Source organism: Schistocerca gregaria, chromosome 5 (genome assembly GCF_023897955.1).
Source record: "Schistocerca gregaria isolate iqSchGreg1 chromosome 5, iqSchGreg1.2, whole genome shotgun sequence".
NCBI lineage: Eukaryota > Metazoa > Arthropoda > Insecta > Orthoptera > Acrididae > Schistocerca > Schistocerca gregaria.
In genome coordinates, this window is record NC_064924.1 from 260,374,469 (window position 1) to 260,401,844 (window position 27,376).

At 40.8% G+C, this 27,376-nt stretch overlaps 1 protein-coding gene across 1 annotated transcript in view; it reads left to right on the forward strand.

The window, feature by feature from the left end:
* Positions 1-27,376, forward strand: part of LOC126273459 (uncharacterized) — a 232,339-nt gene that overhangs the window by 24,862 nt on the left and 180,101 nt on the right. Inside the window, exon 3 of the mRNA XM_049977016.1 lies at positions 14,107-14,325. Within this exon, the coding sequence (XP_049832973.1) occupies positions 14,107-14,325 (219 nt within the window). The remainder of the gene's footprint in view (positions 1-14,106; positions 14,326-27,376) is intronic.

A 27,376-nucleotide genomic window follows, 5' to 3' on the forward strand; every position in this document is an offset into this window, starting at 1 on the left:
ACCTTCCTGTCGATCCAAATGTGGTGAAGATTCCTGGAATGCTTCTGCAAGTTCTCTCCAGTGCGCTACTAAGTAAATAGTCACACTTCCCAGAAACAGGGATATATTTTGCTCAGCATTTTCACTATTTCTTTGAACTACACAACAAACAATTACTACAGTAATACCACTTTGTTGAGAGCACATTAAAAAAGTCTGTACATATGTACTTCAGGACCTAAGAGTGCAAACAAAACACAGATAAAAAACTACTGATGTTCAAATGTTAATTATGCACGTGTTGGTGTGTCGTTTACTCCATGGCTCTCATATTCAAGCACTTGCTGTACCATGGCCCAAATGACTCATAGACAACCAGTGGTTGCAATACCGTTTTTACTGGTCCCCTTCTCGTTGGCTCCATCACTGCTCCACATTCACTGCATAGAAGAAGGGAAAACACACAGTTTCCCTTTCCCACTACATTTATCCGTATTCAACTTACTCACGAGCATTTCTTGTTGTCGGCTTCCCAATGGTGTGTTGGGATGTTTACAAATATCCTGAAACGCTACATATCCTGCCACTCAGACAAGAGAACCTTGTGCTTAAGTCTCTAGTTACATACACATTCTTGTTAACAATTCTATTGTTATTATTATTATTATTATTATTATTATTATTATTATCATTATTATCCTACTCCTACATCTTAATTCTGCCTTTACATAATCCCTCCAACGTAACTTTTTATAATTGTTAATGATCACTCATGACTATGTCCACTTAAATACTTAACTGCTATGTTCCTGTTTGGCAGATTCATTCATTTTCTTCATACTTGTAATATTACTTTTCATATCTTATTACTTTCTTTAATACTATATCTACTTTTCTAGATCACCCGAAGTATCTGAGGAACTTGCATTGTAATACAAACACATTATTTGTCATTAATGTTCTTAAGTTCGTTTTAATTTGTTATCCTCTAGATCTCATAAGCAATAAACCATTTTCGTTTTTTGATTTAAGATAATTTTACGATCTATCTGCTGGATACTTGTGAGACTTTTATTCTGATACCCTTAGACATAATAATATTATTTGTTTTTAAATAGGTAAAGCAATATTTCGTGTAAACTCTTAAAGCAATATTAACCTTCATTACATAGATGGCTTATCTTTCGTTATTATACTGGTTATAAACTTTCTGAGTTTCCATTGTATTGACATCTAAGTATTCTCATTGTAGAGAACTTCTTTAATATCCCACCTTCCAAGAGTACGGACTTGTATTGCAAAGCCTTTGCGCACAATAATGTGGAGGTGTAAATTGTCTCCACCACTGCACTCAGATCCTTCTACCTCTCTACTATAAACCATTTGGAAAAACCTCTTGTTATTTATTACCAATTTTAAGAATATAATATGGATTATTCTTTCAACAAAACTTATCCTCCCTTCCACCAAAGACCACTTCTGCACCTTAGTACAGTAAAATATATCCATTTCATTCAGTGTGGTAGTGTCCTATATTAATTCTAATTCTGCTATGGGTACAGGTCAATCCCATTCTTGGTCCCCTGCCCGCACAGTGTAGGTCAGCCTTTCTTAGGTCCACCTATCTACCTTTTATTCATCATTCCTAATTAGAGAGTACACTCCACATTTCAGATATAAATATATCTTCCATTACTTTTTCTTCTACTGTCTCCCATATTACTTTGAGGTTCCCTTTTGATTTCCATGTCTGCACTCTATGTCAGGTGTTAAGTCTTTTGTGTACTACCTTCTCCATATTTTAACTCATCTATTGATAACACTACATGTTCTTAATTGCACTCTATTCTTTCTTTTGTTCTCTCTTTTCTGAAAACCCAAACTCCAGCTAGATTGCCAATTCAAAAACTTACTGTTTCTATTAATCCATTTTTTGTACCTGTACCCTATCTTCCTATTTGTCATTCTATTATTATAGTCACGTCAAATACTATTTAGTATTTTAGTGGTTGCTTGTCCTCTACACACACACACACACACACACACACACACACACACGTGGACAATCCACGATCTGAAACGGTCCTGCATATTTCGGAAAAATTTCTGCATTTCCTTTTTAAGATTTGAACATGATATTCTTCTTTTACCAACACAAGCTCGTTTATTTCAAATGTTTAGTTTATTGCTGACGTATTATTATTTTGTAATCTTTTATTAGCTGATCTATGCAATTGATTTTCTACTATTTTGTCTGTTAGCATTTTCTTCCTGTTTTACCTCTGGCCACTTCAAGAATTTTAGTAGTGGTTCCTCTATAAATTTTCTTCGTAATATTTCTGTGGAAGACAATCCCATAGGCAAATGGGGTAGTTCATTCAAAACATTTGAAATTCTGGCACTAATTTTGCCAAAGTTGTATGTGTCGGTGAACAGTAAGTTTTGCAAACCATAATCTGTTAATAATCCTTTAGGTTTTCCTACCTCTACAAAATATTTGTGCATACAGTTTATAATTGTCTCTGTGTTTGCTTGTTTAATTGGATATAATATAATATAATATATATTCAGACCAACACACTAATAGAATGTAGATATATCTGACACCTCTTTGACTTTATGGTAATGGTCCATAAAAATCCGAAGCTGTTAAATCATGTAAAGCTCTAGGTATTGTAGGATACATTTTGTAATGTGTTACTTTATTATTTTCCTTCACCTTTTGACAGACTTGACATGTCCGTAGTAATGACATATCTGTAGTCATCTAACAACTTTCTTACCTAGGTATTAAAAATCGTAAAACTTTAGCATATGTTTTATACACTTCCTTATTCCAAAATGCACATAATCTTTATGTATAAAGAAAATTAAATCATTTTGTGCACACTCATCTACACATAATTTCCAATATGATTTATTTGTATTCTCTCTCCAAAACCACACTTTATTGATCACTGTCCAAAGTTCGTCTTCTATGGGCAGTAACATGTTTTTCTCATACTGTAACATTTTAAGGTTTAACTCTTCTTCGTCTTTCATTCCTTGCTTGATTTTACTAGCTAACACATGTACTTCATATTTCGTATAGCTTATTTTCATAAAATTTATATTAAAAATCTTTCCTGGTCCAGTAGTTCTTTGAGAATTACTCATTCCTAATGGCATCATGATAAGGCATCTGGTATGCAATTTAATGTTCCCTTGATGTATACTATTTGTATCTGAAACTGTTGTAAAAACAATACCCACCTCATGAGCCTCCTATGTAATAAATGACTTTCCATTAAGAATATCAATGCTTGGTGATCTGTATAAATAATGATATCTAAACCCCAAATCAGTGTTTCAAATTTATTTAAGCTCCGTACCACTGCAAATAATTTTCTCCGTTGCTGTATAATTTAGCTCATTTTTGTCTAGGCTGCAACTAGTGAAAGCAATGGTTTTACATTCTCCCCTTCTGGGTCCCATTTCCCTTGAAGTACTTATGCTGTGATGCCATATTATGATGCATCTGTTGCAATGTCAAATGGCTCATGAAGACTGGAAAGGTTTAAAATAGGAGCATTGACTAGGGCATCCTTTACTTCCTGGAATGCCTTTTCTGCATTTTCATCCCATATCCAATTCGCCTTTTGCTTTAATAGCAATAGTTGATGTGGATTATTCATGGCTTGTCCTTGTATATACTGTCTATAAAACCCCACTAATCCTAAAAAGGAACATAACTGTTTCACATTCTGTGTATGTGGACAGTCTTTAATCACTCTGATGTGTTCTCGATCTGGGTTAATTCCTCTTATTGCTATGAGATGTCCCAAGAATTTTAGTTCCTCTCGCCCAAAATGCGATTTAGTGAGCTTAATACTTATTCTCTTGGTATAGAATTTCCCTAGTGTTCTTGCAAGTAAATCACAATGTTCCTCCCAGGTTTCTGAAACAATTGGTATATCATCTACATAAATCAATAGCTCTTGTAACAACATTCTCCCTAATGCTTGATGTAATGCTCTTATGAACACTGATACTGATATGTTATCTTAAATGGTAAAACTTTAAAATAGTATGACTTTCTGTCATATAAGAATGCAGTATAAGCTCTAGTTTCTTTAGCTAATTTCACCTGACAGAACCCAGCCGTCAGGTCAACGGAACTAAGATAATTAGCTTTCGCAAAACAAGCAAGTAGTTCGTCTATGCATATGGGACGATCTCTCTCCAGTTCAATGTGACGATTTAAGGTTCTCGCATCTAGTAATAGGTGCACACCTCCTATTGCCTTTCTGACAACTAACAGTGGATTGTTATATATGCTTGTACTTCTTTCTATAACATTATTATCTAACATTTTACCCATTTCTTCGTGCACTTCCTGTTTTACTTTGATAGGTACAGAGTGAGGTCTACAGAAAAAAGGTTTCTTGCTTTTGATCTGAAAACTACACACATAATCTCCTATATACCCTGGTTTGTCTAAAAATACATCTGAGTATCTGTATAATATTTAATATAGCTCTTCCTTTTAAGTAAGGGTTAACAGTTTCCAATTCATAATTCTTTGCATACAAATCAGCTTTATTTGCAGTTTATCGTAGATTACTTACATCCTTCTCCATTAAACTCATATTCACAATTAACTGTAAATTATTACTCCCATTTAGTCCTTGACATTGATCTGTCTTAAACAATATCTCTCTATTATATCTCTCTATTATAGTTCTCTAGGTTGCTCTTGAAAGAACCACTCTGAAAGTCTATTACCACTGCATATTTCATTAACCAATCTACTTCTAGTAATACTTGCATATTTATTTTAGGGACTATCAATATGGGTTGTTCAAACACCAGATGATCTATTTCAAATGTAATTCTTGTGTTGCATTTCACTACATTGCTCTTAGTACCTGTAATACCTACAATATGTACTCCCGTAACTGGCAACTTAGGAAATGCCTTTATTCTTCCACTTAATAGCCATTCATCTGAAATTATTGATACTTTGCTTCCTGAATCAATGTAAATTTCCACTCCTTTGTTTCCTATCCTTCAGATTACAATTGGTTTGCATTGCAATTTTTCTAAAGTTTCCTCTTCCGCTAATAACCAATCATTAATAGGTGATATTATACTATAAGTGATCATTTTACTTATGTATGGGCTGAGTATTGTTCTGTGAGATCCTGGATAGGCCGAGTATTGTTCTGTGAAATCCTGGGATTCTGGCACTTGACACAAGATTGTTCTCATTTTCTGTCACTATGACCGGATACCGGTTGGAACTTACTTTAACAATACGCTGATTTGCCCCTGTGTCATTATTTCGTTGCATATTTATTTGTCGGTTTTGAGGTATACACACCTGTGAGTTGATGTTATTAGTCTGAACCCCTCAAGGGTTATTGTGATGATTTAGACCATTATCTCTGCTGTGAACAGTTCCATTACTGCTTACTCCACAATAATTGGAGTCCTTTGTCCGCGGTAAGGAATTAGGAAAGGATTTGTTATCCATATTCCCCGTATTTCGCTCATTCACTGAATAATTTGAATTTCTTTCAGTATTCAGTGTGTCTAAATCTTCAGTAAACGTTAATATCTCATCATAGTTTCCCACTTTCTATACAATATTCCTTGCCAAACATGATATGGTAAATGTCTAATGAGTACTTTTACTAAGTACATTTCATCTGTTGGATCATCTAAGTACTTTCTCAAATGCCATTCTCTGTACTTTTTATATGTGCCCCATGAATTATTGTATGGGGTAGGGTCTAATAACTTTAAGATTAAGTTTTCCTGGGTACTTGAAGACTACTACTTCCTCTTAAAGCTTTCCTCAAAATCTTTCCAAGACAAATTCTTCTGCTTGAGCATTTACCCATTCCGTCGCGTCTCCCATTAAATATCCTAATGTGAAATCTATTTTCTTTAAATCATTCCAATTTTTAGATAAAGATTTGGCGAACACTCATAAAAAATAAATTGGGTGTACGTTACTGTCTGGTCTATACTTTAGAAATTGCGTTGCTAAATTAAACCCATTATCTATAGATAAACCCTCTATTACATCTTTAGTTACTCCTGTCATAGTTTCAGATTTATTATTTTCTAATTCCTTTTTATTATCGTCTATTGCTTTCCAAATTCTATAAAGTTCTTTTTTATTGTTAATTGTTCCTTTCCCAGAAGTGATTTTGTCATTTATTTCTGTTTTGTCTTTTACTTCTTTTTCTACAAATAACTAACCGCTTTTCCAAATGTCTTATAGCAGCAGATGTCCCAGTAACAGTGTTTTCCTCTATGAACATGATACACTTATTTGTGTCTGAAATACTAGCTCGTACCACTTGAAATTGGGAATTCACATTATCTACATAGCCCATCCACTGTCGGGTTGTTAATGTATGTACACTTTCCTGTAAATGATCTGTTAACACTTGTTTAGGTACTTTTTGCACCCCTATTGGCACTGATTCTTGTAATTCATTTACTCTATAATTTATTTCCATTATTTTAATGTTTTGTTCAATAATTTGTGTGTTAAAGTTAGAATCTAAGTTAGCTTTAACCTCTTGTATTTTATGGTTGAGTATGTCATTGATTGATTCGGTAACTTGTTCCTTAATGGACTCATCTAATTCTACTTGTTCCGCTCTCCGTCCTTCCCTATCCTTCTCTGCTTGTTCTTTAATTATACCTTCTAGTATCGATCTTAACTCCTCATTTTGCCATCTTCCTTGTGATTGGCATACACTATTCATTACCAATCGACATTATTAATATTGAACCCTATACTCACAGATATGTGTCTACTTCTTTAAATGTTTACGGCTCACACTTTTGTGGAAGTGTGAACTGCTGCGGTTGTAGAACAGCAGAAGCCGGCGCTGAAGTTGAAGCCGATGTCTGCTCTTGTGCTGAGCACTGCCACTGACTGGACAATACAGCACCCCGTACTTCCGTAACTGCTCGCAGCTCTGTTGATAACTCCCGCTGGATCAATGTCTGCCGTATGCGTTATCCCGTTGAAACAATTTTGTTAAGTTTTGAATGAATTCTTTGCACTCACTGCTTGTAATATGGGTACACTTTCTGCTGCCACTGTCTTCTTCTTTCTCTCTCTCTCTCTCTCTCTCTCTCTCTCTCTCTCTCTCTCTCTGTAGTTTCCATTTGTTATGTGTTTACTAATCTTTCTCAGACAATTCGCTCAAAAGAAGCTCTGAATTATTTTTGATTTCTTGTTACGTGTATTATAAGGCACTTGTTGATCATTGGTTGCCAGGGGCAACTTCTCACTATTTTATTCTTTGCAGTCGTAATTCCAACTCAAATCAATTTTCTGCATTCTCTGTTTGCGTTTTCCGGGGTCGCCACATGGGGTATATTTTTCTCTCTTCTCCTGCCGATGTATCTTTTGTAGGATTAGTGGTGGGTCTTATACCTGCACTAGTGGGAAGTTGTGTCTTTGACCGATATAACCGGGCAATATTTTGCTGACTCTAATACACCACCAGATGACAGTAGTATTATCTTTACCCTCTCTTCTCGTAGTAGTTGTACAGTTGTCCGGATCCTTTCGTGCCACCTCCCTGTCGATCCAACAGCGGTGAAGATTTCTGGAATGCTTCCACAAGTTCTTTCTACTGCACTACTAAATAAATAGCCACACTTCTTACAAACAGGTATATTTTGCCCACATTTTCACTATTTCTTTTAACAACACAACAAACAATTGCTACTGTAATATCACAGTTTTCCTTTCCCTTTCCCATTACATTTATCCTTATTCAACTTACTCTCTTGTTGATGGTTTCCCAGTGGTGTGTTGAGATGTTTACAAATGTCCCGAAACTATATACAATCCAGTTTGCATAAATTCTCACATGCTTGTATTGTTATCATAAAGCTCTTCCATATAGTATCTTCATACTGTGTAGTTCTTACAGATATTTTAATTTTTTTTTTAAATTTTGTGATTATCGTACATGTTATGACTGGCATATGATGATAATTGTTTTTGATTGAATACGTATATATTTCACAATGGTATTTCTATCATTGTGAATAACGTATATTTGCTATTTGATGCTGAGGGCTTGGGCAGACTAGTGCCCCGTATCGGCAGATTTTGCGATTGATTGATTTTAGCAGGGAAGCTAAAACAGCTTTGGTCTAACCTGCCACTGCCCACACTGAAACAGAGTTTATTGTGCGCCATAGTGCAAAGAGTCCCTTTACCAGTTCTTTGTTAGACACAATTTCTTCATGTCTAGTTGTCCCGAAAATTCTGTGTCTGTTGCTCTCCAATGCATTGCATTCGAAGATTAGGTGTGATACAGTTTCTTCACTCTTATCACAGATCCTACATTTAGGGGATTATTCTGTTATACCCATTACATGTAGGTGTTTTTTTTTAAATTCCCATGGCTGGTCATTAGTCCAACCATGAGTTCAATCTCTCTCCTGTTCAAGTCCAGGATTACAGCGCTTCTTCTAAAACACGGCTTTGGCATCATTGCCTTACTGTGGTTTTGTTTATACATCTTGGTCCAGTATTCTACGTGCTGTCTTCTGAGCCAGTTCCATAGTTCTAGTCTGATCATAGCCTTTGTGATTGTCAGGACAGGTTCCAGTCCAATGAATGGAGTCTTTGCCCCCATCCTGGCCAATCTGGTGGCTTGTTCATTGCCACCGATCCCTGAGTGGCCAGAAACCCACTCTAGGTGTACCCTATTGCTTCCCCCTAGCTTCACCAGAACCCTGTGACATTCTGCATCAATCTTAGATCTTGTTCAGGAGCTGCCAATGATTTCAGGACTGCCTAGCTGTGTGAATAGTGTAGATGCTGTGATTCTAGTAGCACCAACACACATTCTCCACACACACCATGATTGCAGTGATTTCACCTTGGAATACTGTGGCCAAATTTCAAAGAAAGATGATGCCCTCCAGTTTTGGCTGAAACCCTTACACCCCAGCCCCAGTGCCTTTGTCTGGTTCACTGATGGGTCAAAATCAGACTATGTCCCCCGTACCGTGTCGAACTGTTTTTTACCCACTGCTCCCTGCTTCTAGTTATTATACTGTAAGGCTTGTTGAAGCAGTTGGGAGTTATTATATAGTTGGCTCCGTTTTCCCAAACCATTCCTATACTTACCTCACTCACTATTGTAATGCGTGATTCTGGATATCCCAGTGAGATCCAGTTTTTACCAGTTTTGAGTCCATGTGCACCAGCTGCTGCCTCCATCTTGATCCAAAGGTGTAATGGAGGTATGTCCATTGGACTACCTTCTTCCACCAAACTGCGGTCCCATAGGAGGTCCTAGGTCTAACCACTATGGTGTATATCCAGTGCATACCTCTGGGTCAACCCCAGTTTTTGCCACAAGCTCTTCTGGTACTCACTAGAATACCTTTCATCTTGGAGGAGATGCTCTTAATGTGAGAGGTCCATGTTTCTCATGTAAGGTTACCCCTAGATCTTTCAGTATTCCCTTCACAGGAAGAGTTCCATCGAAAAGCTTTAAATTCCAACTTGAGTGTTGGATATGCTTCTTTGTGAATGGTACCACAACAGTCTTCTTGGGATTAACCCTTTAACCCTTAGACCCTGTTTCCTACACCAGTCTTACAGTGTCCAGCATACATTGTGCCATATTTCTGACTGTTCCAGTAAATTTGCCAAGTATTACTTTATGTGGACTTTAGTTCCTCAATGAGTTAGTTCACAACTACATTCCACAATAAAGGGGACACAACTCCTTCTTGTGGACAATCTCTAGTGGTGTTAATTACAATCTTTTCTTTCATCATGGTGGCCTCTACCTTCCTTCCACTAAGCATGGCCCTAGTCCACCCACATACAGTGCTCCCTAGGTCATGTACCTCTGCTGCCCTAACCATGGAATCGAAGGTTGTGTCACTAAACGATGCAGAGAGCTATTTCCTGAAACTGGAGTGCATTCTCAACCTTCCCAATGAGTTGGTCAAGAGCTATCTCACATGATTTACCTGCTTGATATGTAAAGGTGTCCTAGTAAGACTCCTCTTCCCAACATGTTCATTAACTCGTTTTTCCAATGTTTTAAGAATGGACAGACTGATTTGTCTCATATCCTTGGCCTTGGTATGATAGTCTCCCTGGCTTTGGAATAAAGACAATGTTCACTGCCCTCCAGGCATTGGGAATGATTCCTGCTGCTAGGCTAACCCTGAATAACCTGCATACGACTCTAAGATTCTCTCCTGCTTGTTGCAGGAGAGCTGGAAAGATTCCTTCTGGGCCAGGTGACTTGAACGATTGGAATGTTCCCACTGCCAATTGGATTTTACTGAAGTTGACACTTAGCTGATTCCCACTCCACTTTTTGAATGTTTGAGAACCATTGTCTCTCAGTGATCGCATTCTGATCTATGTTATTTGCCATAGCATATTGAGGGAAGTGAGTTTTAAGGAGCAATTCCAGCATCTCGTGTGCTGTCTTTGTATATTCCCCATCCTCCTTCCTCAACATACATCCTGTGTTGGTACTCTAGTGAGGATTTTGTGAAGTCTGGCTTGAGCAGCCATGTAGTTGATAAGGGCCTCATGATATTTTGCCCACTCTCCTTTATGTCTCGCAAAGTTAAACAGTCTTTGTACTTGTCTTCTTTACGTTTCCAAGCTGCTGCCACCAAGCACACTCCTATTTGTGCACTTCTTGGTGATTGAGCAGTTGTCCTGGTATGAGGTCACTGTGGCAGAGGTTACAGCCTCTGCTACTTCCTCAAACTCTACTGAATTCCTTTTCAAGGTTTTAATTTCTGATAAGCTTAAGTAAAGATCCCTCATGTCTCCCAGTCTGTTTTCCTGGGATTCATATAGGCTGTGGTCTCTCTCTCATTTCAACCTTGAATTTAATATACATGTGGTCCGATGAAGATGGCTCTAACGCCAAATGCCATTGTTTGACATAGCTGCCCATCATCATGGAAGCAAAGGTACTGTCAGTTACTTCTACCCTTCTGCTGTTCCTGAATGTAGGTTCGACACCCCTATTTGGGACCTCCAAGTTGTTAGACAAGAGAAATTCAAGAAGGTACTAACATCTACAGTTGGTGTCCTTGCAGTCCCACACTAGGTTGTGGACATTGACATCACATCCAACCAACAGCAGGTTGCCTTGCCGATGGGAAGCCTCCGTCAGTCTCCTCACCACCAGAGGAGGAGAACTGTCTTGGTAAGGAAGCTATGCTGAGGTCAAAACAATTTCTCTCGTTATACCTTCCTCATGTTGGTGGATCCTGATGGTCACCAGGTCCCTGGAATAGAAATCCATCATTGGCATGAAATAAATTCCATTTCTCACATAAATGCATGTTCTGGAGTTTCTTAGATTTATAGCATAAATCAGCTTACCTCCAGTGCTATCGAGGCCCTATACGCCCCCTTTATATAAGTAGGGTTTTTGTATCAGGGCCACGTCCATTTAGTATCTCCCCAGGCGACAGCTCAGGGCAGCAGTGGCCCCTTCATTGTGCTGCAGATTAAACTGCAGCACCTCAAGTCTAAATCTTGTTGCCATCATTGCTTTTGAGGTCTTTTGTTACCCTGACGGCAACCTGTGAGAACCCTGAAAACAATTTCAGGTCTTGCTCTTGCATCGCCTTCAGTGACTTCTCTCCGACCTCCACCTCCATGGTTCGTCCTTCAGATACAGCATTCTGGTTGATTACTCTCCAATCTTCTGTTGAGACTTTTGGGTTTTGAACTCCTATTTTCTCAAACAGACTCTTTGGAGAGACATCCTTAAGGATCTTTGGAACCCATGTCCAATTATTGCAGTTTTGCTTTTCTTCATTTTCAGTAATAAAACTTTCCTGTACTCTTAATAAAATCTTCTGACATTAATAGCTTTAAATAAATTCTACAAAATTTAACTTGAAATGAACTTTTATTACATAAGTTTTTTAGTTTGAGCAGTAGCTAAGCTGATTCTAAACATATACAACATCTAGTTGTTTGTTTATATTGTTGTTGTATTGTCTTTGAAGTAAATCATAATGTAATACTCTGATGTCCTCAACGGCATTCCATGTTGCATTGGTAGCTGAAAGCAGCACCTGCAGCAACATTGGGATTTATGCTATAAAACTCCATCTCCCACATGCCCCCCCCCCCCCCCCCCCAAGTTGTATCTCAGACAAGATAATAAAATACAAAACAAATATTGGACCCCCCTACAGGATGTCATCACCATATAAATAACTTTTTGGATTCCTTTTGTCCCATTTAATTTTTATTAAAATTATAACAAAACTAGTTGTGCACACACTTGCTCATTTATAGACAATGAACGTACTGAAAATTTCACACCAGTAATGATTACAAGAAAATTCTCAAATTAAATTCACCCATATTCTGTACTGACAGTCTGAAAGTGACTTGAGAGGAAGAGAAAACGTTGCTAATACAAGGAAAGTAGTTTGACATCTTGACATTTGAAGCACATATGTTTTGTATGCAATCGGATTTGGCAGTCTGTTTATTAATTTGCAAGTGTTGATCAAACGATGTGCCCTGTGCACTGGCAGCTTCCCCTATGTAGTGCACTCCTGACTTATCAACAATAATCTTATAATTTCACCCCATTATCCTGGAGAATGAATAGGCCAATTGTTTGGTTAGAGAAGTGATTGCATGATCAACATTCAGTTTGACGATCCCAGATGTGAATAAGACCTCAGCTCACTTGGAGATGGAACGAGGTCTGGTGTACTCTTTGATAAACTTCAAAAAAATGGTATTATCAGATAGATTAAAAAGTCTATTCACCAAGCAGTAGCAGCAGCAGGATAAAACATGTGTAAAAGTTAAGGAAATGTGCCAGCTTTAAGAGCCAGTGGCTCCTCTTCCTGGCAGAATGGTTGGAGGGGAAGGAAGAGGGATGAAGGCAAGGCTTAGGAAATAGGGAGAATTGCGGAAATGTCACCCAGAACATCACCATTCCTTTTCCTTCATGCCTTTTTCCCCTTCTGCCAGGAGGAGGAACTACTGGCGCATTTCCTTAACTTTTATATGTGTTTTCTCCTGCCGCCACTCGGTGAGTAGATTCTTTATCTATCCAATTATATTCTATTTTCCAAAATAATTATTTTCTTTGGTGTGTTATTTTTAATGAGCTTTGCAATATCTAAGACCCGATGGCAGTGTGGCACTCCTTGTTCATTCCTCCTGGAAGGAATAGACTGTCCTATATAACCTCTGCAGCAGTCATACCAGAGTAACCCATAGTTTTATCTTACATCACAAGCAACCCCCACATTGTGCTTTCAGAGCCTTACAGCCTCCTGCTTGCTCTCCATGTGAATCATGATCTTCGGGATTCTTTGTCTCTAATGTTGTTCAATTTATGAAGAGTTGAACTGGTTCTAGTTTCCACTGACAGAGTGGCTTTTTTCTTTAATATAATGTTTTAGACTGCTTCTTGGACAGGGTCGAGATGGTTGGGAAGTTGCTTGCCACATACTGGGCCTGCTGGGCCTTTGACCCTACCACATCAGCCAGCTGTCTTGTTACCCCTCATTTACTCGGTTTTAACTGCTTTTCTGTAACACTATTTTACTTTTTGTGGTAGAACTGTGATAAAGACAAAACTTTAAGGATCCCTTATCCTTGATTCTAGCTGGTGACGAGAGAACAGTTCAACAGGTCTACACTTCCTCCAAAAGAGTATTTTCTATTCCCATCCTTAACACTTTGACTACAATGGATTGGCACTGGATGCTGCCACATGCTGAACCCTGAAGAACATTAGAATGCTGCATCACCTACCCACTGAATTGATTATTTCTCCCACCTTATTTTACTATTGTCAATTTTACTAATGTTCATTATATTTTGAGCCTTCTAACTTTTACTGTTACGAGTGTTTCTGTTAGAAGAACTAATTTATTGTTACTTTCTTAACAACATATTATGTTGTCCTTAGACATAGGCAATGAGAAAATACTGAACTTAATACTATCTTCAATTAGATAAAGATAAGAGCAACGAACAAAACAATATATTGTCAGAGGAAGCGAAAATGATGTTTATATTTGGTAAGCATTTTTTCTTTTTGTATATTATTTGTGTTTTAGGATTTTCTTATGCGAGATGATGCTGGGTGTGCAGCAGAAAAACTCTTGGCTGAACTAGCTTCAAACATCTCCAAAAAACATTTGGAATATGCAGGAAATCCCACAGATATTCATACATTTGCTTCAGTTTGCTGTCAAGCAATTTCATGTGGAAATGTAGCCAATGAACTGAGCTATTTGCGGTGTATATATCACATAGTAAAACACTTGATAGGTCAGGTGAGTTCATGTGTCTTTTCTGTGTGCTACAAAAGCACATCTACTTTTTTTAAAGAATTATAATTATTTTTTATCTTAGGCACGTTTGTTAGATGTGTGTTTAGTTTGCCTAAAGTGATAACTAGAAATAATAAATTTTATTTCAATTACAGTACTTCCTATTTTTGGTTATTATGTGTTCAAAATCTACTGTTTTGTTTTACTTGAAAATTAGTTACAAATCGGATACTCCACATACTTCAGCAAAACCTACTGTTGTGCTTCACAATAGGTGTTATGTCAAGCACTTAAAGTTTCACGTTTTTCAAAAGCAGGGTTTCTTGCATAGAGGATGGCAAACACCAATCTTACATTACATAAGGGTTGCACGTGGCTCATGATGCAGCAATGATGTACATGAGCACATGTAAGAGTGATGGCAGTTACTCATTTCATACTTTATTATTGTGGCTAAAGACCAGCATTAGCAATATTCAGCTGCTGATTTAGGGTGTACCCTAACATGGCTATCATTTTTCAAGTTCGATTTTGTCTTTGTGCTGTCCACTATTTTGTTTCCATTGCACGAAAAGAGGGTCGTGTATAATTAGGGCTCCATAGGAAAAGGGGGAGCCATACCCAAGGTCACTGTATTGGGGGTGGGGGCAGGAGGGGGTGGAGGGAATAGTGTAATCCATCTCACTCATTTACTTTTTATCTAAAAAAAAATTACATGGGAGTTGCTGCTTAACAAATTGCTTTCAATTTAGTACTTAAATTTGTTGTATTAACTTGATTCAATTTTTATTCTACTACAGTTTGTCCTTGATAATTTGATGATTTTTTTTACTATTAATAGCACTAAAGGAGAAAATCAGCACTAGTTAGAAGATATTTATCTCTGAGTGCTGTCAATACTTCTGTATGTGTCATGTCTGCTTTCATATATGCACAATGCGCAGATGATGGTTCTAGCTTCACGGGAATGAGTTGGCACTGTGTTCTTCTCATTGCCCTGTCCTCAGCAAATGATGTGTTCTATAAGGAACTCTTCACTTAAGTCCAGACTGCTAAAAATGGTTTTCTTTTATTTGAAATAAAGTGTTAAATTGCATTATTGATATTTAGATTTGATTGATTTCTACTCTGAACCCTTTTAATATTGCTATCTGATGGGTCTGTTGCATGATTTTCATTTTCAAATAATAAAACAAAATAGGCTCAAAGAGTGCAGAGGTGTACTCTGGAGGGTGGTATTATATATGATTCTTCAGTTTAAAGCTCCATGAGATATACTATAATGAGCAGTCTGATATTTATAAAGCTTCAAAAGCATTTTGAGATCCATATACAGTGGTTTGGTTGTAGAAGACACAAAGAACCACACTTCAACATACACACCGAAAATGAAAATACATGTATAACAAACTGCTCACTCTTCTTGTGGAGGTAATTCAGAATAATCCAGGAACACACATTTTCAAGCAATAGAGCTTTCGCTATTCACCCTACATAATGGAAAAACCATACCACACAGACAAGGTATTTGGGAGTCATTGCTGCACGATCTCCTCCTCCCTTTTATACTTGTGTTGGTTAAATTTTGGAGCTTTGTCAAAATCAAGTAACTCTGATTCAACACTAATGGAACTTGTCATCAGTTTGGCTGGTTGCTGCCAGAAAAAATACGATAGGAAGCATCTTAAGGATAGCAAGTTGAATGAACGAATTGTGAGTAAATTTAACACTCCTTGATGACTAGTTAGTTTTACTCTTATTTTCAAATGTATTTATTTATAATATCTGTTAAACAGTGGGAAGTCCAGATTGGAATATCAATAAAATGGAAAGGATGGATTACTGTTCACCACAGAGTGGAGTTGCTGTGTCGCAGATAGGCACAATGAAAAAGAATGCAGGAAATGTTTGGCTTTCAGCTGATTTCAGTCATCAGAAATAACACGCACACACACACATCTCCAGGCACTAAAGTCCAACTGCCTGTGTATGCGTTTTCTATTTTTGATGAAGAGTATCATCTGAAAGCTGAAAATTTCTGGCATTCTTGCTCATTGTGTCTGTCTGCCACTCAGTGCCTTCTATGTGGAGAGTAGCAATCTTACCTTTTCCATATTGGTGTTAACATTTACATTACAAATTCACAAATAAAGGATTTATTAACCTGTTGAATTTCATATGCATGTTGCTCTTGCAATTTCCCAACTGCTTCTGGATGTTCAAATGCTCTGGAAATTGACTCCATACATAAACCATGGCCGTCCTCTCAACCATTCATTGGTCTAAAGCTACTTATCTTATTCAATGGAAACTTCATTAGTATGTGGTATGTCAAAAAGGATCTCAAGCTTTCGAACAAAATCTGTTTCTTTTCTCTTAACACTATTCTTCCAACGTGTTTTTGTAGTTGCTTCCTTTTATGATATGAAGCTTTTAATTTTGATACACAGTTTCTCAGCTTCTGTGTCAGAATTAATGTTTGTCTGAAAAAATCATCCTGTTCTACCCAGCTGATGTAGCACTTTGATGCATATTTAATTTACCCACCTGCAAATTGTCGAAGAAAACATTTGACGGATGGGAGTTTGCATTCACTTATTTGAGGGGAGTAATACATGGATAAATAAGTTTCTTACTGTAAACAAACTAACAAGAAAGACACTGCCATTGCTACAAATACTGCTTTCTCTTGAAAGTGAAGTACTATTTGGATAGTCTGGGTCACTGAACTGTCAATTTCTCCTCCAATGAGATTTGTGACATAAGAAGATATTCAACTTGAGACTGAAGTAAACAGACTTCCTACTCGAGTAATGAATGCATTTGCCATTCATAAGTAATGGTTTTTTTTTTATTGATGGTTTCATTTTTATAATATTGAAGACCTAGAGGCACCTCTTCCCCATATCCTACTTAGCCCAAATTTTATACAGTCAATTTTTACATTAACTGGAACCAAACTGGAGGATATTCCATGAAAAATTATGTATGTTTCTTTCCTTTTTTCTTTTTATTTTATTTTTTTTAAAGAGAAAGGTGCTAAATAATTGCCAATGTCATGTACGAGGTCTGTTCAAAATATTTTGGAACATTGTTATTTCGTGCCAATGGTGTGTTTGAGTGGAATGCGGTTTGCATCCTTGCATACGACTGTGTTTAATGTGTAACTGACAGAAGTTTCATTTTTCTATGTCCGTTAGTTATTGTTCAGTGCTGTATTGAGTAGGACGTTGTACAGTTTGCGAATTTCGAGATGGCAGAGTTAGAAGAGGAATGCTTCAGCATTAAATTGCAGAAAAACTCAAGAAAACCATTACAGGCACGCCAAATGATGCAGGAAGCCTACACTGGTGAGTGCTTAAGCTGTACTTGATGTTATCAATGGTTCACACGATTTAAAAATGGCTGGATGGAAATTAAAGATGACCCTCGTTCAGGACACCCTGGGCGTCTACTGACGATGCTTATATCAGGAACATAAACAAAATTCATTACGCATTTTTGCCACTGGGACAAAGTGTTGCTGGGAAGTTTTGAAATGTTTGGGAGAAAATGTGAGGAGGAAACGGCCTGAAATGTGGCAAGACAATACGGGCTCATGCATCACAATAATGCACTCACACAGCATCTCTTCTGTCACTGCAGATCTTTGTCCTTTCTCCTACAATAGAGTTTTCAATAAAAAGAAGTCCACAGGGACCAGGTCTGGAAGTATGGAGGATGAGGCAGCACAGTGATTTCGTTTTTGGTGCAATAGTCATGCACCAACAAGGATGAATGAGTAGGTGTGTTACCGTGTTGAATGAATCTTGAATTGTCTTGCCACATTTCGGGCTGTTCCCTTTGCACATTTTGTCTGAAGTGGAATTCTGGAAGTGGAAACAGCATTGGGAGTGGTGTATCAATTGTGGAGGAGAGTATTTCAAAGGATACCTTGTACAATAAATAAAAGGTAAGCATAGAAAAATTCTGTGGACAAAGCTCCAGAATTTTTTGAAAATACCTCATACATTAAAGTTAGTATGCTGTTCCTATAAAGTTAAAGTGCTTGGGATATTGCTGTACACCTATGTAAATTAGAATGCAAGTCGCTTGTGGAAGAAGCTATTAGTCTATCACATATTTTTTTCTATGCTGAGGTGATAAGTCATGGGATAGCAATGTGCACCTATATAGATGGCAGTAGTATCACGTATGCAAGGTATAAAAGGATGGTGCATTGGCGGAGTAGTCATTTGTAATCGAGTAATTCATGTGGAAAGGATTTTGATGTGATTATGGCTGCTTGAGGAAAGTTAACAGACATTGAACACAGAATGGAAGTTGGAGGTAGATGCATGGGACTCTCCATTTAGGAAATTGTTAGGATATTCAATCTTCTGAGATCCACAGTGTCAATACTGTGCCAAGAATACCACATTTTAGGAATTGCCTCTCAGCACAGACATTACAGTGCCCAACGGCCTTCATGTAACGACCGAGAGCATTGGTGTTTGCGTAGAGTTGCCACTGTTAACAGAGAAGCAACACTGCATGAAATAACTGCAGAAATCAATGTAGGATGTACAACAAACATGTCCGTTAGGAGAATATGGTGCATTCTGCTGTTAATGGGCTATGGCAATGGGTGACAGATGCAAATGCCTTTGCTAACAGCACATCATCATCTGCATCATCTCTCCTGGGTCCATGACCATCTTGGTTGGACCCTAGATGGCTGGAAAACCATGGTCTGGTCAAAAGAGTCCAAATTTCAGCTGGTAAGAGCTAGTTCAGGTATACATGCTGACGTTGCAAGCTGAAGATGGAGAGAGATTGAATGGGTAATTCAGTATGTAAAGGGAGGTGAAAACCTATCGATGGAAAGGGGAGAGGTTAAATTGCAGACAGACACAATTATAAGACACGTACACTGTTTTTGGCCCCAGCCTTCATTGGTAAAAGAGAGAACACACACACACACACACACACACACACACACCACTGCAGGTCGGGGGGCTAGACTAGGCCTGAGGTATTCCTGCCTGTTGTGAGAGGTGACTAAAAGAAGTCTCACTCATTTTGGCCTTTGTGTGGTGGTCCCCTGTAGAGTTTGACCTTCATTTTTCAAAATTTTCCCGAGTGGCAAGCCAATTGGGGAAGGATGCCTTACATGGTGCATAGTGACCATCATGTGATGAGACCTCCGCATCCTTCAATGTGGATCTGCACTTCCGTCGACATGGATCTGCAGTTCCACTCATTTTCCAGCTGTTGTCCAGGTCACCCTCCTGGGTGCATTTTCCTCCATCCTCTGTGCAGTATCGTCTCCTGCGCTGTCGGCGATAATGGACTTGTTTGCTTGTTTGCGCCTGATGTCTAGCACGGTAGCCAGTCTGTTGTGGTGGGGCCGCCATGTACCCTGTTGGTTGTAGCCCCCTGACCACGCATGGATGGGCCATTAACTCCCCAAGTATGCCAAGGAGAAGATGCCAGTCACCCTGGGGCATCGGGACTCCCAGCAATGGCCATCTTACCAGGTGGCCTTTGCTGCAGCTGGGTGGCGCCCGTTGGGAGGTCTACTTTTCGGAGTGGGTGGAATCAGGGTGGATGACACACCATGAAGTGTAGTACGTCATCTCTCGCTGCTGGTCAAACACCAGCAGTCTCTAAGTGGTCAGGGTCTGACTTGAGTGCTAAGAAATACAACCCCAAATCGTTCTCCTCCCTTGGCCACAACATGGGAGGAACGCCACACTAAGGATGGAAGCGAAGCTTATAGACCCAGGTACCTCGTATGCATGAGAGTTGATGGGGAATCTTTATTGTCAATAAAACCTCAGTTCCTTGTGGAGCATTTAGAGGACAATTTTGGGGAGATGGAGGGCTTGTCCAAAATGGCAGTCAGGGTCGGTCTTGATCAAAACAGCATCCTCTGCCTAGTCACGGGCACTACTGTCCTGTGACAAGCTGGGAGATATTTCTGTTTCCATCACGCCCCATAAGAGCTTAAATATGATCCAGGGAATCATATTTCACAGCGACTTTCTTTTGCAGTCTAACAATGAGCTGTGTGCCAATTTAGAGCGATGAGCTGTCCATTTCGTCTGGCGCGTCCCCTGGCACCCAAGGGATAATGAGGGTGATGCATTACCCGAGAAGGTCAAGGTGATGGTCTACCACTCTGATGTAAAGCCATATATCCCTCTCCCGATGCGGTGCTTGAAGTGCTGAAAGTTCGGCCATATGTCTTCCCGCTGTACTTCCAATGTAACCTGTCTGGATTGTGAATATCCTTCACATCCGAATACTCCCTGTGCCCCGCCTCCCATCTGTATCAGCTGCGGAGAGCACCGTTCGCCTTGCTCATCGGCCTGCAGGATTCTCCAGAAAGAAAGAAAGAAAGAAAAATTTGGCTCTGAGCCGTCAGACTCCACCTGCCCCCTTGATGCTTCTCTGTTGGAGAAGCGTAAGTCTTCTTAGGCTCCTCTCACAAGGAAGGGATCTCTTCCTAGTTTCCTACGAGTGGCAAAGATGACACCTGCCAGTGGCCGAAGCAACCTCAGGGCTTCACGGTCCTCCTCATTCCCTGAGGCTGAATCATTGAAGCCCTCCCAGTTGGACAAACTAAAGAGCAACGAGAGGAACCCAAAAAGAAAAAGATCCCCAAGTACCAAGGCACTGCGGTGGGACCCACACCACCACTACCTACAAGCTCTGTGTCTCAGGATAAAGTGGAAATTCTGGCATCCGCTGAGGACCTAGATCTCGCTGGGCCCTCAACACAATGGATGTCAATCGCCTCGGCACTCATCTGGTGGCAGCAGGTGACCCTGAGTTGTAGACTGCCTCACTGAGTGGTGGTGGTGGTGGTGGTGGTGGTGGTGGTGGTGGTGGTGGTGGTGGTGGTGGTGGTTAGTGTTTAACGTCCCATCGACAATGAGGTCATTAGAGACGGAGCTCATGCTCGGGGTAGGGAAGGATTGGAAAGGAAATCGGCCGTGCCCTTTCAAAGGAACCATCCCGGCATTTGCCTGAAGCAATTTAGGGAAATCACGGAAAACCTAAATCAGGATGGCTGGAGACGGGATTGAACCGTCGTCCTCCCGAATGCGAGTCCAGTGTGCTAACCACTGCGCCACCTCGCTCGGTGAGTGTTCCATGCCTTCCCAGTCTGACGATCATGTAATCTTCCAGTGGAATTTTGGCTGTTTTTTCCACCACCTGGCTGAGCTACAGCAACTGTTAAGCTTTACACCTGCTTTCTGCGTTGCCCTCCAGGAAACCTGGTTCCCGGTAATGCGGACCCCTGCCCTCTGCAGCTATAAGGGATATTACAGGAGCTGTAGTCACTGTAATAGTGTCGTGTGAAGTTTGTGTCTATGTGCTGAACTCAGTATGTAGTGAACCTGTGCCCCTTTAAACCCCTCTTGAAGCTGTGGCTGTCAGGATAAGGACGACACAAGAAATAACTGTCTGCAATGTATATCTTCCTACAGATGGTGCAGTATCCCTGAACCAACCCTGAGGGTCTGGGGGTTAGAATAGGCCGAGGCATTCCTGCCTGTCGTAAGAGGCGACTAAATGAGTCTCACATGTTTCAGCCTTTGTTGTGGTCCCTTGTAGGGTTTGACCTCCATAGTTGCACTGAAGAGTGAGTCAGTTGGGGAAGTGCGCCTTACATAGTGCATTGTGTCCATTGTGCATTGAGATCTTTAGCCCCCTTTCTCGTTGTCGCATTGCAATCCCACTCACTCTCCATGTCTTGGGTGCAGTTTCTGCCATCCATTATGCTGTGTCACTTTCTGCGCTGACAATGACCAAGGACTTCTTTGTACCTGATATCCAGTCAGTCCGTTGTGGTGGGCTCACCATGTACTCTGTTAGTTGTAGCCTCCTGACAAAACAGGGATCACTCTGCTGATGCCTGCGCCATTAACTTCCCACCTATTCCAAGGAGTATATGCCTATTTCCCTGGGGCATTGAGACTCCTGGCAATGGCCATCCTTCCAGGTGGCTCTTGTTGCAGGTTGGTGCCCGTGGGGAGGGCCCATGGTCGGAGTGGGTGGCATCAGGGTGGATGAAACGCAGTGAAGCGTGGCACATCATCTCGCTGGTGGCCAGCTGCCAGCAGTCTCTGAGCATTCCAAGACTCAGTTTAATACAAACACGTTATGCCGCCTAATTGTTTCCCTCTCTGGCCACACCATGGGAGGGATGAAAGACTAAGAATAGCAATGATGCTTATTCGCCTCGCTACCTAGTATGTACGAGAGCTGATGGGGAATGCTTTGTGTCCATGAAGCCTCAGTTCTTTGTAGAGCATTTAGAGGAAACGTTTGGGAAGGTGGAGGACTTGTCCAAAATTCGCTCTGCGTCAGATTTGATAAAAACAGCATCCTCTGCCCAGTCAGAGGCATTACTCGCTTGTAGCAAGTTGGGGATGTTTCATTTACCATCACTCCCCATAAGACTTTAAATATGGTCCAGGGTATTATATTCCACAGGGACCTTCTTTTGCAGTTTGATGCCAAGCTGCACACCAATTTAGAGCAGCGAAGGGTTCATTTCCTCCTGCGCGTTCGTTGGGGTCCAAGGGATAATCAGGTTGCCGCAGGTGCCTTCATCTTGGCATCCTTCGAGGGTGATACATTGCCTGAGAAGATTAAGGTGACCCTCGGACACCATGAAAGTCAATTGCACGGGCACTCAGTTGGTGGCAGCATGTGATCCAGCGGCGTAATGTGCCTCCCTTCACGTATTTTTTAGTCACGGACAATGTCGTCGTCCTGTAACCTCCCCTCTCTTATCGACCTTAATGACAGTGAAAAATTAAAACGCGTGTACCTAATGGAAATTTGGGAAAAGCAATCGTCACCCAAGTTAATCTGTCGGTAAAGAGGGAGGAAAGGGTTACGTCTGAATGAAAGGAAAAATGCAAATGAAATTGGTGGACATTAATTTTGAAAAGGGGTAAAGTTAATAAAGAAAGTAAATGTGCGGTCGTTACATTAACAATTAATTGTCGTTAATTAGGTATTTAAGATTTGGGGAAAATTTTGGTTGCCAGTCCCTTGGACAACTGAAAATGAAAGATTAATGCACATCTATGTAGCACTAAAAGTGTGACAACTGAAGGCTGACTTGGGTTGTCTGAAAACTGAATGTTTGTCAGAAGTAATAAATTTCGCTACACTGCGATTTAATTTAGCAAAAGAATTAATAAAACTGGAAAATTGAAAGTTAATTTAGTGACTGAAATTAATAGTGAACTTTGTGTCTGAAGCACTACGAAATTCAATAAAATAAGGTTAGTCTTGGGCTACCTCAACAATCATTTCAAAAGCTACTTGAATCTACGCAATTTAGAAATAAGATATTTACCTTTGAACTTGAATTAAATGATTCTGAAGAATTAACAATAGTAAAATTTAGTACGTATCAAGCTAAGCTGCAGTCACAGGTAAGCTAAAATATGGTAACAAAACTCGCACTCTTAATTTGTGCTTGTGTAATCTAAATATTGCAGCCAGCTATGAATACTTTAACTGAACTTTGAAATTAAAGCAGTGAAAAGGAATGATATTACTTTAATGCTGGCGTTTGAATTTCAATGACACTCGGGTTCATTCCGGAAAAGGAAGGGACCCTGCTTGGTAATGCAATTGGGACAATGAGCAACAAAGGTTCATTCTAAGTTGCTGTAATTTTGTGGGGTAAATGGAACAATTTTAAAAGCTGAGGTCTGCCATACAGATCTAAAACTTAGCATGCTTCCAGTCTTCCTTGTTGGTTGATAGAAGGTTTGAAGTCATCAGTCGAGGAGGTCATTGTCAGCCGTTGCGGTTGCAGAAGCTGGATGTTGGCACGCCTTCACCAGGTGAAATGGGCTCTTGATGTGCACCAGCTAATGCTTCCCGTCCGCGACACCGTGTCACAAACTATCATAGCAAGTCGAGCGCAATTACATGCTGCCAAACCCCGAAAGAGCAGCAACTCAGGGGAGTGTCACTCAACACAACTGCTCCACCGCCCTACTCCAGCCACTCTCTCCTTGCCCGCACTCCATGCGGCAGAGTTAACACTACCAAAGATCCTAAACACTTTGGTTCTCTCCATGACCTATCGATGTAATCGTTCGATAGCATAGTTTTCCATAGGCCAGACCCAGTGTAAAAATACAAATAATACTTACAAAACAATTTTATATAAAATAGAAAGAAACTTCCACATGGGAAAAAATATATTAAAAACAAAGATTCTAAGACTTGCCAAGCGGGAAAGCGCCGGTAGACAGGCACAATAAAATAACACACACACACACACACACACACACACACACACACACACAAAATTTGAGCTTTCGCAACCGGCGGCTGCTTCGTCAGGAAAGAGGGAAGGAAACGGAAAGATGAAAGGATGTGGGTTTTAAGGGAGAGGGTAAGGAGTCATTCCAATCCCAGGAGCGGGTAGACTTACCTTAGAGGGAAAAAAGGATAGGTATATACTTGCGCGCACACGCACAAGCCCATCCATCCATACATACACAGACACAAGCAGACACGTCTTTCCTGACGAAGCAGCCACCAGTTGCGAAAGCTCAAATTTTGTGTTTGTGTGTTAGTTTATTGTGTCTGTACCGGCGCTTTCCCACTTGGTAAGTCTTGGATTCTTTGTTTTTAATATAAAATAGAAACAAACTTCCACATGCGAAAGTTGGTACAGATTTATTGATGACATCTTCATGATCTGGACTCACAGTGAAGAACGACTCCAGAATTTCCTCTCCAACCTCAACTCCTTTGGTTCCATCAGATTCACCTGGTCCTACTCCAAATCCCATGCCACTTTCCTTGACGTTGACCTCCAGCTGTCCAATGGCCAGCTTCACACATCCGTCCACATCAAACCCACCAACAAGCAACAGTACCTCCATTATGACAGCTGCCACCCTTTCCATATCAAACGGTCCCTTCCCTACAGCCTAGGCCTTCGTGGCAAACGAATCTGCTCCAGTCCTGAATCCCTGAACCATTACACCAAAAACCTGAAAACAGCTTTCGCATCCCACAACTACCCTCCTGACCTGGTACAGAAGCAAATAACCAGAGCCACTTCCTCATCCCCTCAAACCCAGAACCTCTCACAGAAGAACCCCAAAAGTGCCCCACTTGTAACAGGATACTTCCCGGGACTGGATCAGACTCTGAATGTGGTTCTCCAACAGGGATACGACTTCCTAAAATCCTGCCCCGAAATGAGATCCATCCTTCATGAAATCCTCCCCACTCCACCAGGAGTGTCTTTCCGCCGTCCACCTAACCTTCGTGACCTCTTGGTTCATCCCTATGAAATCCCCAAACCACCTCCCCTACCCTCTGGCTCCTACCCTTGTAACCGCCCCCGGTGTAAAACCTGACCTATGCACCCTCCCACCACCACCTACTCCAGTCCTGTAACCCGGAATGTGTATACAATCAACGGCAGAGCCACTTGTGAAAGCACCCACGTGATTTACCAACTGACCTGCCTACACTGTGACGCTTTCTATGTGGGAATGACCAGCAACAAACTGTCCATTCGCGTGAATGGACACAGGCAGTGTTTGTTGGTAATGAGGATCACCCTGTGGCTAAACATGCCTTGGTGCACGGCCAGCACATCTTGGCACAGTGTTACACCGTCCGGGTTATCTGGATACTTCCCACTAACACCAATCTGTCAGAACTCCGGAGTTGGGAACTTGCCCTTCAGTATATCCTCTCTTCTCACTATCCACCAGGCCTCAATCTCCGCTAATTTCAAGTTGCCGCCACTCATACCTCACCTGTCATTCAACATCATCTTTGCCTCTGCACTTCCGCCTCGACTGACATCTCTGCCCAAACTCTTTGCCTTTAAATATGTCTGCTTGTGTCCGTATATGGGTGTGTGTGTGTGTGTGTGTGTGTGTGTGTGTGTGTGTGTGTGTGTGTGTGTGTGTGTGTGTGTGTGTGTGTGTGTGTGTGTATACCTATCCTTTTTTCCCCCCCTAAGGTTAGTCTTTCCGCTCCCGGGATTGGAATGACTCCTTACCCTCTCCCTTAAAACTCAGATCCTTTCATCTTTCCTTTTTCTATCCCTCTTTCCTGACGAAGCAACCGCCGGTTGCGAAAGCTCGTAATTTTGTGTGTGTGTGTTTGTGTGTTATTTTATTGTGCCTGTCTACCGGCGCTTTCCCGCTTGGTAAGTCTTGGAAAATATATATATATATATATTACACCAAGCGGGAACATTCGAGTGCGGGAAGCGGAGCCGTGTGGATGTCACCGCACGGCGCTGCGTCTCTCGATCTCGAATACGAGCTTGCGTGGATAACGCAGTTAATGGTACGCTAATACCAGAAAGCAAATTGTAGTGACCCACATAGGGCAAACGTAGGCGAGATTCCTCTGGAATTGCCAGAGGAGGTAGGGATGGATAGCTCAGGGCAACCTGAGGCACCAGGGCCTCCTCCCCGGGCGGAAGTTCAACCAACGAACATCCCCCTGGGCTGGGTACGTCCGCGCGCCTCCAGAAAGGATTCAAACCGTAGGGCAATCTCAATCTCCGCGGACAGGGCTAGGTCTGAGTCTGTGAACCCCCACTCTTCACGCTGAAACCCCGATCCGACGAGACAAGATCAACCGCACACGTCACTGGAACGCCGCAGCGACACGACACACCAAGCCAGTGTAACACAGCACGCCAAATCCACCACAAACAGGGACGACAAGATGGCTGCCAAACACCGGCAGGAGCTAGCGCGCCACAACATTACCGAGAACGACGCTCCATACCACTCAGACAGCGATGTCGCGGGCAACCCGCAATTCTCAAGCGACGAGGAAATGGAACTCGACGATGGCCAGGGCGAATTCCAGCTAGCCAGGAAAACGCTGAAGAGAAAAAAGTCACTGGAATCCGAAGCGCCGAACAAGTTCGCCGTCCCAACGGCGAACAAGTACGACGCACTGAATGACAACACCACCAATCCGGACGTTGCCAACAATACAACAGCGGGTGCCCCACCCCAACAGCAGACCACCACCACAC